This window comes from Rhamphochromis longiceps, linkage group LG22 (assembly GCF_057381845.1).
Source record: "Rhamphochromis longiceps isolate RC_006_pf linkage group LG22, R_longiceps_female_GT1.1, whole genome shotgun sequence".
In the NCBI taxonomy this organism is placed as follows: Eukaryota; Metazoa; Chordata; class Actinopteri; order Cichliformes; family Cichlidae; genus Rhamphochromis; species Rhamphochromis longiceps.
In genome coordinates this window covers 12,989,437-13,006,556 of record NC_140577.1, presented here as the reverse complement: position 1 = coordinate 13,006,556, position 17,120 = coordinate 12,989,437, and the positions used below count along the sequence as shown (strand labels likewise).

The 17,120-nt window shown below is 42.9% G+C and overlaps 2 protein-coding genes across 5 annotated transcripts in view; both read right to left on the bottom strand.

Moving 5' to 3' along the window:
• Window positions 1–6,230, bottom strand: part of ash1l (ash1 (absent, small, or homeotic)-like (Drosophila)) — a 31,849-nt gene extending 25,619 nt beyond the window's left edge. For 3 of the 4 annotated variants that reach the window (XR_014909378.1, XM_085396757.1, XM_085396755.1), the window contains exons 1-3: window positions 5,592–6,230; window positions 4,652–4,763; window positions 618–1,433 (exon numbers count right to left, since the gene is read on the bottom strand). Coding sequence is in view for 3 of the 4 variants with exons in the window: in XM_085396757.1 (XP_085252883.1) it covers window positions 618–1,223 (606 nt within the window). In the remaining variant the exon portion in view is untranslated. The remainder of the gene's footprint in view (window positions 1–617; window positions 1,434–4,651; window positions 4,764–5,591) is intronic. The other variant, XM_085396756.1, reaches the window with a different exon arrangement.
• Window positions 6,231–8,209: 1,979 nt separating this feature from the next.
• Window positions 8,210–16,604, bottom strand: rnf115b (ring finger protein 115b). The gene is made up of 9 exons (XM_085396553.1): window positions 16,254–16,604; window positions 14,592–14,650; window positions 14,386–14,446; window positions 14,082–14,296; window positions 12,659–12,727; window positions 12,453–12,531; window positions 12,195–12,288; window positions 8,905–9,020; window positions 8,210–8,765 (listed from the first exon to the last, which is right to left on the bottom strand). Exons 1-9 carry the CDS (start codon window positions 16,329–16,331, stop codon window positions 8,643–8,645), a joined length of 894 nt encoding a protein of 297 aa, XP_085252679.1. The 5' UTR covers window positions 16,332–16,604; the 3' UTR covers window positions 8,210–8,642.
• Window positions 16,605–17,120: the final 516 nt, after the last annotated feature.

The window sequence follows — 17,120 nt, the reverse complement described above, 5'->3', positions numbered from 1 at the left end:
AGATATATACAGCACCAGGTACATCATAATTAAGATGTAAGCAATCTTGCACAACATTAAGCAATATTTTAAAATAAAGCGTAAAACAGAAACTGACACACATCATGACAACACACATGGGAAGTATCAGCAGCAAGTGAATGTTACACATTCATTGGTAAGATCTTTACTCCAACGGTGCTTCACAGGCATGGCCAGAGGGGGAAGTTACCCTCAGCTCAATAACACTTATTAGGGTCAGACTGAGGACAGAGAGGGAGAGTGAGAGAAAGGGGTCATGCGGGGATGGGGGTGGAGAGTACACAGCCAGGCAGAGGACAGACGACACAGACGGAGGGTGATTGAAGGGGCCAGTGAGCGATGAATAGAGGCAAGCCAACTGAGAACACAATGAAAACGAAAGTAAAATTTATGCTCTGCTCTTTACTAGCGTAATAACACTGTGATTACTAGAGTAGCTTTGCTGTAGACCCGTGGCTGACCAATAACATTTTAAGGAAGTAAGGTGAATGAAAATAATTATACTAGTTGTCATCACTGAATGTTTAATTTTGTTCAAAGTGGAAAATCACTGCTGAACCAAAATAAATAAAATCCACAGCATCTAGCCTCCATACCTTTTTTGCCGGAGCGTTCCCATTCATTTGGGAGGGTGTCAGGGTGGTAGTGCTGGCAGGAGGAGGAGCTAGAGGAGGTGGTGTGGGAGCTTTAGCAGTTGGGGCTGTTGAAGATGATGAGATGGGTGGTCTGTTTACACTGGGACTCTTTTCCCTCTCTTTTTCTCTGCCCTGTGAAGGACTCTGGCTCTGACTGCCCGCCCCGTCACCTGTGGCGCCTGCACGGTTTCCACGGGCATTACCTCCTCCACGACCCGTATGCCTCACAGTGGCTCTGAAAGCCGGTCGGCACACATAGTTCTCCAGGATCTTAGGAGGCTTCTTCATGCGTTTCGCCTGGAGGCCAATCTTCAGTTTGACATTGCCCTCAGACAGGCTGCTCTCTTTGATGGAGAAATGGGACTGGTCACCACCGGCACCTCCTGGCCCGCCTGTGCCTCCTGCACCAGCAGATGCGGTGGGGGTTCCCTCCTTCTCTCTGTCCCTCTTCTTTTCCTCCTCTTCTTCTTTCTTCCCACCCGCTCCCTCCTTCTCTCGCTCCCCTGTGGGAGCACCGGACAGGAGAGGGGGTGGAGTTGCAGTCCTCCCTTGAATCTTCTGATCCATTAGATTGTTTGGGGTGGGGGGTGGGGGGGTACAAGTTTATGGAGTTTAAGGAGTGGTTAATGTGGATACCAGGTAGAGTTTTTGTCTGGGGATGGGATAAGGGTGAAGGGGGGAAAGGGGGAGGGGGATAACGGTGAGGGTGAAGCTCTCCTTGCTTTGAGGGCTTCTCTCCCTTCCTCGGCTGTCCAGCCCTATTTCTCCGTCCTTCAACTGCAGGACCAGGGACAGGTAGAGGGGAGAGAAAGAAGAAAAGGGAGGGTAGAGAAGATAAAAATAAATCCCACATTAGTCACTGAAATAGAAAAACAGAAACACTGACAGTTTTAAACAGTCTTAAAATGAACGCTGGTGAAAGGCAGACAGAGAGCAACAATTTTATTATCTGTTTGGTTAGAGTGTCCTTCATCTCATCTCTGACACTTTTTATGGTGCGCTCATCCTCATAGATTATAACAATCTGTGACCTATTTACACAGCAAAGTCCCTTCTACCTCACCTCAGAAATGTAACCTTAGGAACAAGGACTTTGAATTGTCCACCTGCGATTTCCAAAGCAGATTTACTTTAGAGCAGTGGCTTCCAAACTAAGTGCCTAGAGACAGGTCCAGGTGTGGTTAGGGATTTTTTTTTTTTGAAAAGAAAAAAAATTATTATTGCAGGATCATAGAAAGTGGTGAATGACAATTTTCAGTTTACTATGCCAGCGCACATCAAAAGGCCTTGACTGATGCTAAAGACAACAGCATTTGTCAGAAACGCCTGTGAAAGCCACCAGTCATATGGCTTTAACTAGACCAGGGATAGCAACAAGTCAACATAATGCCAAGCAAGCTCTAACCCAGAAATGGCAAGAACGCATCTATGACTGCATGCAAGTGTCTGTCACGGGCATGGATATAAATTAGAAGCCAGTGGAGTTTAGTCCAAAAGTAATAACATTGTAAAAATCAGGCCCAATAGTTCATTTGTCTGACAATACAATGAAAATAGCCACTCGTGCCATTCCAGATGGCATTAGAGGCTATTTTCCCCCTTGAAATTTTGTTTGGCTTGCTCTTTGGTGTTCCTTGGAGTCAGTAGTTGATCCCACAGCACTGCCACATCCTTCCAAGTGTTACGGAGTAAGATGCAGAATGAGCAATCCCTTAAGTGTTCTCATTAGCTGCAGTGAAAACGGTTGCCTGTGATAGTGGCAGCTCACAGCTCACACGCTAGCAGCAGAGAGCAGCATGCTTCTTAATTGTCCTCTTTGGGAGGACAGCCCAATTCAATGAAGTTGTCTACAGCTCCCCGCGGCCTCTGAGTGATTTAATGCGGATTTGCCCCCAAGCAGGTGCTTTCTCTGGGTGAAGTCATTTGGAGGCAATTCAGAACTGTGACCTCAGCACACTAGGTCTCTGGGACTAGACGAGAGGATCCAGCCGCCTTTTCCAGCCTGAGTGATCAAGCGTCAACATGCCGGCGGTTTTTCTGCATCCTACATTAGTGGAGAGCACTAAAGGAGGTACTTAATGGAGCCTCAGGAAAGTCATACAAGTCATCACATCAGTAAAGCATCACGGTAAGATGAGGGGGGAAAAGGAAAAGGAAATCTTCCTTGCTATAGTCTTACACCATGTTTGTTTTGGATTATGACAGTGGAAAACAGTAGTAGAGATTTTTTTAAACCACACAGTAAACACTGCAGAATTTTTGGATTCTTGCCTGCGGTTCCCCACATGGTCCTTTCAGTGTTTATTTCAATTACTCACTCCATTTTGCCTCAAAACTGCACACTCCCCCTCGCTACACATACCACACTGAAAATCACACCTCCCACTTTTCTTTAACACTCCATCAATCTCAGTGTTCTTTCCCCCGGTTTTCTTTAAGCTTTTCCATCCTCTTCCTCCTCGATTTCGCAAACTTGGAAAGCACTGAGAACAGCACACAAACTAAAGTCACTGTGTTCCCACTTTAATCAAAAACACATTTCACCCATCACCCACCCCACCAACTCCCTTTCCCTGTGTCCTTTTTACACACAGTGACAAATGTTCTCCTCTTTCTTTTATGCTCACGGTGATGGGAGCTGCTTCCGTCGCACAACAGCAGCAATGCCAAAAATAAGCCACTTTAGTACCCAACTCTGTGGACAGCTAGTGACACAAGTCGGCAGAAAAGCCTCCCAGAGAGTCAAAACATTCCCCTCACCTCTAACAAGCTAAGTCAGGTCATTTACTGGCATTCGCTCCCCTGCTGATAATCTGACACCAGGCCACATCGCTTTCTAATTTCTCATTGATCAGCCTTAACACTCAAGTGTATCATTTTCATGTCTAGCGCTGAGGTACTTTTTGTATATGTGAAGCAGTTAAACTGCACTACAGTCATTTCATTGCCATAGTCATACTGCAAAACAACTGAATAGCAACACTTGTGGTTTTGAAGGCTGATATTAGTCACGCCTGTCTGTCCTTTGCTTTTGTTTTCTGAGAAGACCAGTATGCAATGCTATGAACGCAAACAAATGCCAAAAGAAAAACGACAAGATTCAACAATCAATTTCACTCCAACAACCTAAGAAATAGCAGAGCAGGGAGGAACGTAGTAAACAACTCCTGCTCCCCCTCTCTCATTTCTTCCCCCCTTTACTCCCTCCCTCCTTTCACTCCCTCCTCACTTTTGCACACGTTGTTCATAACTGCTTATTTCCCTTTGGCCATAGCAATAGTATCCCACCCACCCACCAACCAACCCACCCACCCCCTGCATCATTCACATGAGGGCTGGCGTCTGCCCTGAGAGCTCCCTGTCATTTCCAGAGCTCCACTGGTATTACTACAGGGCCGTGCTCAGAGGAGGGGGTGGAAGCAGGCAAATTCCTCTACTACTACAACCACCAGCACCACCACTGCCGCCGCTGCTTTGTATCACCCAGCAGCGGAAGTGCTATAGAATTGTAACAGACCGTTGCTTTAAAAAAGAAAGAAGCGGGGACAATGATTAAACTCCGTTAACTCGCTGCGACAAAGCGGAACAGAGAGGCAGGTGTCATTCACACCTGCACCGTGCAAACATCTCCCCCAGCAGCTCAGGGAAGTTCAACCAGAGGACTTCCAGTACAGCGCAAAAACATGCGTGCACTTTAATTTAGAACAAGAAGAAACATGGCTAACCAGAGCATGAGTGAGCAAACCAAATAATGTTATCTGCTTTCGGTTTCCTGTGCAGTCAACACAGCCCCTCAAGGGACCAACTCATGAGTCTGCGAACCGATCAGCCCTAATTTCCCCCGCAACTGCCCTTATCTAGTCATACTCGTAATTACTGTCTTGATACAAAAGAAACCGAGTATCTACATGCGGTTCTGCAAGCATGCTTTTGGGGTGGGAAGACGTCTACTCCTGCGTAAACAACACCTATCAATGTGCATCATTTCCACTCACCTCTGAAATAGTCCAGAAACGGTGTTCACATTATTTGGCTGTGTCCTGTCTTCTTGTGTATCAACGTGGTGGCCACATTTCCCCCCCTTTTATTAAAATTATCTTCCAACAGCTGAAAAGCCAAAATGAAAATTAAAAAAAAACATGATCAGAACAATTTAAAAAGGGCTACAGTTTAAATATATCTCAACGCTGTTGTAGGAGTATTACAAACAACCTCAAACGGAAACCACTGCACACAGCTCCTGACCACTCACTAAAATTGATCGTTAACCTTGCCAAGCTCCAAGACACAAAGTTGCTGAGTGCCAACATGCAAAGCACCCCCACTCGCTCCCCCTTAACAATTTTATTTCCACAACACTTAGCACTAACAGCCGGAGCGGTAAAGTAATAGATCGCCACTTGGAGCTTAATATAACCCCATGCATCACGAAAGTGTTGTTTATTTTGTAAAGAGTCAGCCCGTACAATCAGTCCAATAATAGACACGGGGCTACAGTCTGTATCAATGGCATTGGCAGCAGCTAACTAGCCATCTACAGCAGCCTGTTTGAGAGCTATTTAAGCAAATTTCACTTAACTTAGACGCCGTGTAGGCAGCAAATGAATAACAAACGCCTACAGCTTTCATACAATTTGTGTAAACCGAGTGAAAGTGACACAACCCGGGACAAGTGATGTACATAATCTTGCATCTCCGTCACATTCTCGCAGGCACTCGTGTTACTACATCTCAGCTACGACGGCTAGCGATGCACTAGCAAGTGAGCTAAACCAGAAAAAAATCTCCCAACATTACCTCAAAGACAAACGCGCAATTAAATCTGCTTAAAAACGCGAGTAAAACAAAAACAGGGACTTATATTCCGGCGGTATAAAATAAAAGGATGCAGGGCTGTGTGGGTTATTTAAAAAAAAAAAAAAAAAAAACACTAACTGTCAACAAAATGGCGGCTGCGTTGAATCAACAGAGACCCGAAATGGATCTCCCTCTTATTTCTTCGTCCTCGGTGCCTAAATCCTTTTTTCCTCACGGCGACTGGTATCCGTAATATCTCCCGAGATGCTCCGAAATCCACTCCGACACACCATTAGCTGGGCCTGGATGTGTCAGCGCGGGCCTCTCTCGTCAATCGGGCCTCCATGTCTGCTCAGCCCGTATCGCTACTGTGTCAGTACAACACGGGCATTCTCGGTCCCTGAGAGGAGGGAGGGAAGGAGGACGGACCGAGGAGGGCGGAGGGGAGAGGAGAGGAGGTGAGGAGAGGAGAGCAAATGTCGGTTGTACGCGGTTCCTGCGGTCCCCAGTCATTGACAAAAATGACTGTGTTTCATTATTTCGCTATTTTCGGTTGCACTAGGGCGAGGGTGTGTTTGGCGGTGCGCAACAGTCAACTGTCAAATCCCGGTTTCGTGCCTCCTTTCAAGGGGTCAAGCCTATAAATAAACCACCCTGCCCTCTGTTGTCATGTTCGACTCTGATGGATTGGGCGACTAATCGATCACCCTCTGGCGTTGTTTTTTTTATCCTTTCCTTTTTTATTGCTTGTTTGGTTTTTGGCTATTACATTTTTGTATTTGTTTTTTCTGGATAATAATAAAAAGCTGATTAAATGATTTAAAACTGTCAAGAAAAATTATTCTTTTATTTGATTCTGTCTCACCTGATCTCTAGCATCTGCTTCTGTCACACTTCTCTGAGGTTTTCCTCTTTTCTTCCTGCCTCACAGCTCCGCATCCCTCCTCTACACACGTCCAAACTATAACTAATATCCTCATTTATAATTTTGTCCATCCTGGCAGCTCCCAATAAAAATCTTATAGCATATTCAGCTCTGCCACTTCCTGGCTTTTTATCAGTGCAACTGTCTCCAAAGCGTACACCGTACTAGGTCTTGTAAACCTTCCCCTTCACTCTTGCCCCAAATCATCCCTGACGCGTCTCCACCCACTCATCCCTGCCTGCCCTCTCTTCTTCCCCTCTCTCCAGCGCTGTCCTTTGTTTTGAATGATTAACCTCAGTCATTTAATGGCATCTACCCTAACTACTACCCCTGCTCCTTGCAGCTTCACTGTTACACCTCCCTCCCTCTTATTCACACACACGTATTCTGTTTTACTTCTACTTTCTTTCATTCGCTCTCTCTCCAGAACATACCTCCACCTCTCCAGGCTCTCTTCCACCTGCTCCCTACGGATCACAGTGTAGATATATATATGGACAGCAGCTGTACTGGTTAGGGATTAATACATTTAATGTTGCATCTCTAATGAATACACAGCTAAGCACTGTTTGTGCTGCACTTTTAAAACCACTGCAGCTGGGCTCCCACTTGTAAGGACAGTAGCCACTGTACTAAATCATACTTATTTATATGCTTACTGACCACTTTATAAGGTGCATCTGTCCACCTGCTCATTAACCAAAAAGGTCAGCCAATAACACAGCTCAATGCATAGGCATGTGGACTTGATCAAGATGGCCTGCAAGAGTTCAAACCAAGTATCAGAATGTGGGAGAAAGGTGATTTAAGTGGCTTTGATTGCGGTGTGGTTGTTAGTTCATGACAGGATAGTCTGAATGTTTCAGAAACTGCTGATCTACTGGGATTTTCACACACTAACATCTCTAGAGTTTACAGAGAATTGTCTGAAGAGGAGAAAATATCAAGTGAGCATAAATGTCTAGTTGATCTCAGAGGAAAATGGACAGACTGGTTTAAGCAGATAGAAAAAGAGATACTACGGCCTCTCTGCGTGAAATTTCATGTTCTCCTCGTGCCTACATGGGTTACCTGGGAATTCCAGCTTGCTCCCATAGTCCAAACACATGCATGTTCAGTTAACTGATCGCTGCTGTTTGAAACGATATAAAGCAGGGAAAAAGCAGCTTAGATAACATTTGGGGTCTGAAACAAGTGAATGCTCATAATTTTTGCTTAATAAATGAGTCATATTAATTCATAAAAGGTGTGACAATTCCTCTGCTGTCATACACTAATAGATTGATATCTTAGACGAGCAGTTTGACTATATAATGTGACTATTTTCTGAAGAAGAGCTATGTGGGGGTTTTTTTTGTTTGTTTTTGGTATGAATTCCTGTTAAAGCATACAGAGGTTTCAAATGGACAATGTCATCGAGCAGTTACTGACCACAAAATGCAAAAGAGACAAATAGAACTGGCAGATATGCACATAATTATATCTTAATCCAGTGGTTTTTGAGCTGTGGGGCAGGCCCCAGTGTTGCTGTGCACATAACCAGTTGAAAATGTGAACTGAAACCAAGATAAATGAATCTTCTTCTTCTTCTTTTTTAAGGGAAAATAAAGAAAGCGTATCTTGCTGATGCCATTACGCTGCCCTTAAATAAAATTGAACACGGACCTTTTTTATTGTTACGTTTTTATAAAAACTGTGGGCTCTGTAGAATGAACAGTTTTTGGCTTAGAAAGTTTGGGAAACACTATGTTTTTCTAAGTGACTGGTTAATATCTGCTTCTAAATCTCAGATATGTTAGGGAGAAAAGACAGAGGACAGTAAAGATCACTGGGTTGGGCTTTAATAATGGCTGTACACAGGTAAAAGGTCAACAATATACTGCATTAAGAAACTCTCTTACCAAGAGAATAATGCATAATTCTGTGAGTTCCTCTTTGACAGCCACAGATAGCTCAGTGGGGATTAGTTCATGACATCAAAATCAGTCATTCGGAAAACCACCTAAGAGTGCAGCGTAACAAGGAGGACACATCACCTCTGAATTTTGTCAGCAAACTCTCAGATGTAGCATAAAATGGTAACTATGCTGGAGTAGAAGTTCCTTAAACAGAGATGCGTGAACCAAGTGAGAGTTAAAGCTGCAAATTATGACTCTGACACATCTGTTTTATTTAAAAGCAGCTGATGTGGGGAGCAAAATTTCCGACGTGGGAGGCGTGACTCCTGAAAACAGTAAAATGAAGTAGAGTTGTCTTCACGTTTCTCAGATCGCCTGCCTCTCCTGTTGCTCTGTCCTGAGGGAGCGGGCTTCTGCGGGTTCCGATGTGGGCGGGAGGCTGTTGTCGACGCCATCGAGGCTTTTGCGGCACACGGGGCAAGTGTCGTGCTTTGAGAGTAGAAAAACTCTTGTTAATCAGCAGAAACTATGTGACACAACACTCTTTATAGCATGCTACAACCTGGGAAATCTTTTATTTTTATTACCAGACCTTTAAACCCCTCAAACCCACTGACCGCAGCCTTACCAGCTCCAGCCACGGCACTATACATTCACTGTGGAAGTGATGAAGGCAGGGAAGCTTCCTTACAGTTTCCCCTAATGAATATTCTTCCCTGCAAACCGGACACTCCAGTCTGCAATCTAACCGGGAAGAAATGGAAGGAAAAAGTATGAACGAGTATGTGGAAGAAGACAAAACCAAAAAAAATCCAGTTATTAGACAGGTCTGTAGACTATTACAGTGTAACAAGGTGGTACAGACTATATACTTAATATGATTTATAACATAGTTCTCAATACATAATATTAAGTGGTCTCTTTTTACAACAAAGATGAAACAAGGAAAGATTAGTGGAAAGGATAATGGGCAGTATAAAGAAGATAAAAGTAGGGAGAGGAACGTAAGAGGTAGGAAAGAAATATGATGAGGGAAGGAAAGATGGAAGGAGATAAATAATACAGGAGAAGGAAAGTAAAGCTACAAGGACATAAATAAGGAAAAGTAAAATAACTGCAATGGACAGGGAGTAAGCACAGTGAGAGGAGAAAAGAAAACATAGATGACAGAAAGAAAACAGAGAAATAAGAAGGAAGAGGAACTGGATATAAATTACAGAAACACAGCAGGTGTAAAGGGAACATAGCTAAAGGAAAGGAAAGATAAGAGAGGGAGGAAAATATAGGAGAGGGAAAATAGATATAGGATGATGGTGATAAGAGGAAGAGGAAAGGAAATGTAGGAATAGTGAAAGAATAAATAAATGCTATGAGGAGGCAAGGAACGTGAGAAAAACAAAAATAAGAGGAAAAGACAGCATGAGGAAACCTGTGAAAGGTAAAATAATTACTGGTAGGAGTATTACATGAAAGACACAACAAAGAAATTCAAGTCTTCATCTTCCAGCTGCTCTCATTAGGGGTCACCACAGAGGATCATCTGCCTCCATTTCACCCTGTCCTTAGCTCCCTCTTCTGTTACACCAACCCTCTGCATGTCCTTCACTGTATCAATGAATCTTCTCTGTAGTCTTTTTCTTTTGCTCCTGCATAGCAGCGCCATCTTAAGCATCCTTTGTCCAATTATATCCACTATCCTAACCTGAGCTGTCCCTCTGATGTACTCATTTCTAATCTGGCCCATGCTGGTCACTCCTAACAAAAATCTAAGCATCGTCAAATCTGAGACATCCACAAATCTGCCTCCTGTATTTTTATCACTGTCTCCAAACCATATATCACAGCAGGTCTCACAACCTTACCCTTTCACTCTTACTGCTATTGTTCTGTAAATAAATCCCTGACACTTGTCCCACCTGCTTCCTTCTACTGACTTTCATTCATCTTCTCTCCAGGTCATACCTCCACCTGCTCCCTGGCCTCTCTACTCTCACAGTGTCGTCTGTGAGCATCATAGTCCATAGAGACTCCTTCCTGGCCTCATCAGCCAGCCTGTTCATCACCACTGTAAACAAGAAGGGACTCAGTGGTGCTCCCAGATGTAATCCCACCCCATCTTGAATCCATTTGTCACTTCTACTGCATACCTCACTACTGTCTCATTGTCCTCATAAAAGTCCTGCACCACCCTTATGTACTTCTCTGCCACTCCTGACTTCCTCATGCAGTACCACATTTCCTCTATTGGTATCTTATCTACACCCACGTAGACCTTCTCTGTATTTCCTAATAAACACTCTCAAAGCAAATATCACATGTGCAGTGCCCTTCCTCAGCATGAACCCATACTGCTGCTCACTGATCAACAGCTTTCTTCTTGCCCTAACTTCAACAACTCTTTCCTGTATCTTCATAGTATGTTTCTTCAGCTTTATCACTCTGTAGTTACTACATCACTATCCCATGACTTTTTCTTTAAAAATCACTTAGCAGTACACTTCTCCAGCATTCCTCCAGCATTCTCTCACTTTCCAAAACTGTGTTAAACAATCTGGTTAAAAAGTCTACTGCCCTCTCTCCTAGACGTCTCCATACCTTCACAGGTATGTAATCTGGACAAACCACCATTTTAATCTTCTCATTTTCCATCATTCATCAGCTCTTCAAAGTTTTAATCTCATCCTTGACTATATTCATTAGCCATTACCATTTCTATTCTTGATCACCCTAACCTGCTGCACATCCTTTCCATCTTGAGGAAAGCATGTCCTTCTCTCCTTCCTTAGTGTCCAGCTTTATATACAACTCACTGTAAGCTTTTTCCCTTTGCGTTTTCCACTTCTATTTGTAGTTGTATTCTATTTTATTCTATTGTATATAGTATTTTATTTTATTCTATTCTATTGTGTACAGTATCTTATTCGTATCCCATTCCCCATATCCCATGTAACTTTGCACTGTCCACTTTCTGCCGTAACAAAACAAATTTCCCATGTGTGGGACTAATAAAGGTTATCTTATCTTATCTTATTCTCTCTTTGCCGTACGCCGAGCCTCCAAACTTTCATAATCTCCCTGACTATCCCACTTTTTCTTCAAATACTGCACTTTACTTCTTCATTCATTCTACCACCAAGTCGTCTAGTCTTCTTTCCTCTGTCTAGAGCAGGGATATCAAACGCCATGGGCCACATACAGCCCAGTTTGAGTTTAAGTTAACCGGACCAGTAAAACTAAATGATAAAAAAGTTCTGGTAGTTTAAAGTATAAAGTTTTGGTTAATTTAGAGAAAAAAAGTCAGACACTTCTATAGAAGATTAAAAGAAACCGCTTTCTGTTTTTCCACTGTGATTTAACTGTTTATCCATTACTTAATTACTTTGGTGTGGGGAGGTCTTTATTATTAGAAAAGGTGTAAAACTTGTGAAAATACAGTTAAACAGTCAAAATCACTTCTGCACGCCTTCACATTTTCCAGAGTTGTTCAGTGGGCTGGATCTCTATGGCACATTTATCTTGACCGGGCCGATTCTGGTCTCCGGGCTTCATGTTTGACACACCTGGTCTAGAGGATACACTTTTTCGGCGGGTTCCCTCACCACTTCAGCTGTACTTTCCCAGTCATCTGGTAACTCTTCCCTACCACCGAGGGCCTGTCTCAACTCAGCTCTGTGCAACATTCTTCCTTTCTTCAACTTAAACCATTTAATCCTCAGAACAGGGAAAGTAAAGAAGTAATTATGGAGTGAGGAAAGAGGAGGAAGGGCAGAAAATATCAAAAGTAAAAGAAATGCAGAAGGACTGTATGTGTATCTTATGCAAATTCCAATGTCATATGTCAAAATTTTTAAAAAGCTACTGAGCTGTACTGGAGAGATCATGTGATCCGGTGTACATGTGCCATACTGGAATTCCCACCTGTCTGTTCTTGAGAGATGCAAACGGTTGGAAGGGATGAGATCATCTCCTTTTCTGCTGGGGGTGGACCTGTGTTCTCCAACTGTCCTAATAACTGTGTGAGTAGGAAGAGAAATGAGTGGTACGACTACAAATAGGTGAACAGATGAATGGAGAATTGTGTGCAAATGATTTTATGTGAGTGTTTCAATAAAAGAAAACAATGAAGTAACGATGCTAGCGCAGCGCTTCATAGACACTAGCTCTGGTGTCACTGACCTCCGTGATGACAGAGTCAAGACCGCTCTGACCCCACGCATAATCTCCAGGGTTTGAGTACAACTGAAGCATGCTGGATCTGAGAAACGAACCAAAAGGGAGAGCAGAACAAAACAAGAGGGCGCGTGAGAGAGGGGGCGGTTGTCACACAACTTTAGATTAATTCAAGAGCAAGTGATGTGAAATCTAAAATTAAAACCGTTTACAGTGCAGCTGGTGCAGCGCCGGGGTTTCCGTTGTTGGCAAACAGGCCAGCCAAGAACTGCTGCACCATCCTTAAATGAGCAGAAACGGACAGCTTTAGAGTGCTTAAACCAGGCTTTACTGTATTTTCACAGCTTCAGATCATACAGTCACTTTATTTTAGTTGGACTTAGTAAAGTCAACAGCTTTAAACATCAACCGATGTATAAAGCTGTTCTCTATAGTACGTATCATCCAATATACACTTAGTCTGATACTGAACTGTTTTTGACTGCATGCATGTGTAAAGGGAAGGATAATGATTAAAAGCATAGACTGTATATAAAGGATGAATGTTTCCACCTGTAAAAAGTTGTCAGAAAGTACTTTTCTGATGAGTTTATGATCTCATTTGCTATTTTCATGTCTTACTGAATACAAAGTGATGTTTTTTTTTATCAACCCAATATGACTCAAAATTGAGGACAAAAAGCAAGGTATGCTTTAGGCCCTAAAGCATACCCTAAAGTTTAGGGTGTGCCTTCTGTGGGATTGGTAAGTCACTACTCAGTGAGTGGGGAGTGTCCCATGGGTTCTCAGTAAGATCCACCCTTTGCTCATGCTGTCCAAGGGGCTGAACAATGAAGTCAGTGTGAAAACACCAAAAACTGCAATTCCTCTAATGGCCACTTCACTCCAAAATCAAGTCAGTCCCCACAGACTCCCATATTTTAATTTCAAACTTTACAACACTGAAAAGAATGCTTACAGCCTGATAGAGAAACTGGTTTTGGCTTCTGTGGATAGTGTTGCCCTTCAAAATAGTATTTTATTAGTATGCAGCGCTGAAAGCGACTAAGCTGCAGCTTTTTCACAAGAGCTCACCACAGTGGTTAGCTGTGGACGTTTGAGAGATTTGTATCTCCAGCTGTAATTGAACCACCAACCTTTCACTTGCCAAGAAAAAGTGTAAACCATTACACTACGCAGTAATTAGTGGACTATATCTGCAGCGTCGGTCGATGAGCACTTCACTCTCTCATCTAAACACGGTCACTTCTGGCTGCACAAAACTGGGATTGGATTCAAAATGCAGAGACCAAAATCACAGCGGTTATATCTGTTTCATTTGGGAGTCTGTGTTTATCACTGGAAATATTAAATCATTACTGAGGTATCCTTACATGTGAAAACTTCACAAATATAAGAAATTAAAATATTACCTGTGAATTGGAAGGTAAAGGTCAGTATATTTTCACAAATTTGAACCTGTAATGAGGTTGTTCACCGATTTAAACAAACGTAGTTTGAAACTGGTAGTATATGCATGATATTAAAGTTTTGGTCTTGTTATTGATCTTGGTTTTCATTTCTCATTGGCTGTTGTTTCTGTATCGATAACACAGCACCCTTGCGGTCATGTTTCTGTATACCATGTTCACACACCCTTCAACTGCAGGCCTTTGTTCGAAGGTCCTAGACGGTGTCTCTTGCTCTGGGTTGGAAGGAGACTCTGGTTCTGTGGCCTCAGCAGGGCCCGGTGATGCTGGAAGAAGACGGCTCTGACCAGCAGATCCCTGCTCACCGTCATCAGGGTCGGACTCGGAGGAGGGCGGATGCGACAGCAGAGCAGAGCGCTCCATAAACAGCAGCTGCCATAACTTGGCGAGAGACCAGAGAAGCAATGTGTCAAACAAAGCTTTAGAGAAAGAGGAGTGTTCCTATTAAAATGCCATTTGTTAGGACGTACTTCTGAGAGCAGTGAGTTTGAATCTTCACTGGGAACAGATGCTCTGCTGGTCTGCAGGAGACTAGACAGTAAAGAAAATCTGTCAGTGGTGTTAAATGGAAAATTCATACATGCTTCACTCATTATCATTCTTTAACGAGGTATATTTAAAATGCTTTCACGTGTTCCTTTTTTTTTTTTTTTTTTTTAATCAGAGAAAGCCATACCTGGAGTCTTCTGTTACTTCCTCAATGAAGCCAGAGTCACATCTGGGGCATACGAAATCCTCAAAGACAGAAAAGCTTTTTTATAATAAGCTCGTTTACTGTCACTGCCATTTCATTTCATAAGTACAGGCATTAATCTGCTAATCCTCAGGCAAGCCTGTCCGCAAAATTTTAGAGGCTGGCTGCAGGGATTGGGCTGGAGTTGAATACAAATTTTTGGCACACAGCCGACGTCCTGGTTTTTATTCTGGAGGTGATCTGCGCAGGCCAGTCAAGTTTCATCTCTCTTCACTGTAGTGTAGACAGTGTCAGTCTCAATACAGCCACGAAGATGGGCTTCAATATGCTTTACCATCCAGGAGTGGTCATAGTGTGGTCATATGTTGTGCATACTCACTGTCTCTATTGTTTAAGATACCAGAGCTGCAGCATTGTGATTGACTTTTCAGTGTTTATAACTGAAAACACAACTTTAAAAGCACAATGCCAAGCAGCCACTATAAGAAAGCCACATGCTGTTTGGCAGGGTTGACCTGGGAGGAACTTTGCAGTTCAATACTGAATTAGATAGTCTGTTTGAAGTATTTTCAGACTATGTTTAAAAAATATACCCTCTTCCTGAGTGTCAGGAGGTAGATCGGTTTGTCTACTATCCTGAAAGTTGTTGGTTTGATTTTCCTTAGTCTGAATGTCAAAGTATCCTTGGGCAAGATATTGAACCCGGATGCATTCATTGGAGTGCAAGTGTGTATGTGAATATTAGGCAAAAAGCGCTTAGGCATCGAAAATAGTGCTTGTATGAATGTGCGTGTGAGTGCATCAGCCTAGTTTGTAGTAAGAGCACAAAATGAGCACAACAGGTTATATAAGTACAGCCCTTTATATTGATTTTAACAGATATATACAATAAAAGAAAGGATTCAGTATTCACTTTAGAATTTTGTTTGCTGGTATTATGAACATCCAATAATTTAGACGTTGATTTAATAAATAAAGTATTACTTTAGGGACACCCTCAAACCAAAAGGAATAACAACAGAAAGTCGGGCGTATTCCTAAAATCCTGCTAACGTGCGTTTTCGTTCTGCGTCACCTAATACCAGTGCGTAATTACGCCACGAAAAGTGCCAGCTGCGCAACAAATGCGCTCCACTGTGCGCTCTCCGTTTTACCTCCAAGAGAAACTGACTCAAAGTAAACGAAGTTCAACCTTTCAGTCCGCCACATCAAGCTGAATGTGTGTCATTAAACAGCAATGGAGAAATATTTTTTAAATCCTGGTGGTAAATGTGGCGACACCTACACGTCCCTCTGACTTCTCTTACACACAGCTGACGGGAGACAACTAGACACAAAGTGGCCAACAGTGGCGCTTCTAAATATGGCAACGTGAATCGCCACATTTTACTCCCTCACCCGCTCTAATAAGACTTCAGTACTCGCTGTGTGCACACGAAAACCCAAAGACTGGCCGCCATAGCCACATGTGTGCTTTAAGGGTTCCAATTATTATAGGTTTTGGAGATAATAGTTACTAATCAATCAGTTAAATCGGTTTGAAGAATCGGTTAATATTAATTCCACACCCTCCGGGGAGGAGAAATCGTGGGTGATGCTCAGGCCAGCACGTGTGGAGCAAAAACAATCTCCAAAGCAACTCACCGGGAGTTTGGGGTTTGTTTCACATTTACAGCAGTGACAGAAAAACCGGACTTGTGGCGTATCCCCAGCCTCCGCCATCTTCACGGTGAAGCGCAGTCCCTGACGTAGCTGTGGCAGCCCATAAAAGTCTCAGACGGCTGTCAGACGGATCAGAGCGGTCCAGGAGGGTGTTGATGTGTCCCAAAACCAAACTAAGACCTTTTTGAGAGGACACAATCTTCACACTGACGTTTTGATAAGCAAAACGCATGAAGGGTTTCTCTAGACTGGTTATGCCAATAATAAACGTGTTTAGAAAAATATGTAACCGGCGGACTCGATCTTCCTCTGGTGGCAGCCGCAAAGATCAAGTTGCAGCCACCCGAGCTTAAATTTAAGCAACAAGTTGTAAGCATGACACCAAGGATGTAGTTTCCTTTCAGTTTGTTGGGTGTCGCCAGAGACGCTTCTCTCTTATGAAAAAAAGGCCCTAAATTTTTGCTGTAAAACAGAAGTGTCTCACTCCTTTTAATTCGTGGATCACACAGTCTGAAAGTCGAAAGAGAGAAATATTTCTTGTTGTGTCTTGAGCATGGACGTGAAGCAAATCTGTGAGGAATGTTTTCAGCACCTTGTTGAATTGACTTTATGGGCTGAACTGCTAGTTTAAGATGATACTGAATAGAAGCTGCTTGTGGGTTTACACCTCAGTGACCAAGAGGTTTAAAAGTGTCAGCTAGAGGCTTCAGAACAGGAGTTCACTAACCAGTGGGTGACATCACATTGCCTATGTCCATCCTTTATATTATGTATATGATTAAAATTCAGTTTCTCTTTCTTTATGTTGATAACAGCTTGTCTAGATTAAATATTTTCACACTTTGTAAT

Excerpts from the sequence above, each read along its gene's own strand:
- rnf115b (XM_085396553.1), bottom strand. The coding sequence starts at position 16,331 with ATGGCGGAGGCTGGGGATACGCCACAAGTCCGGTTTTTCTGTCACTGC. Across the intron at positions 14,297-14,385 it reads CAAACTCACTGCTCTCAGAA|TTATGGCAGCTGCTGTTTAT; the intron begins GTACGTCCTAAC and ends TCTCTCGCCAAG. Across the intron at positions 12,289-12,452 it reads TTGACTCTGTCATCACGGAG|TTATTAGGACAGTTGGAGAA; the intron begins GTCAGTGACACC and ends CTACTCACACAG.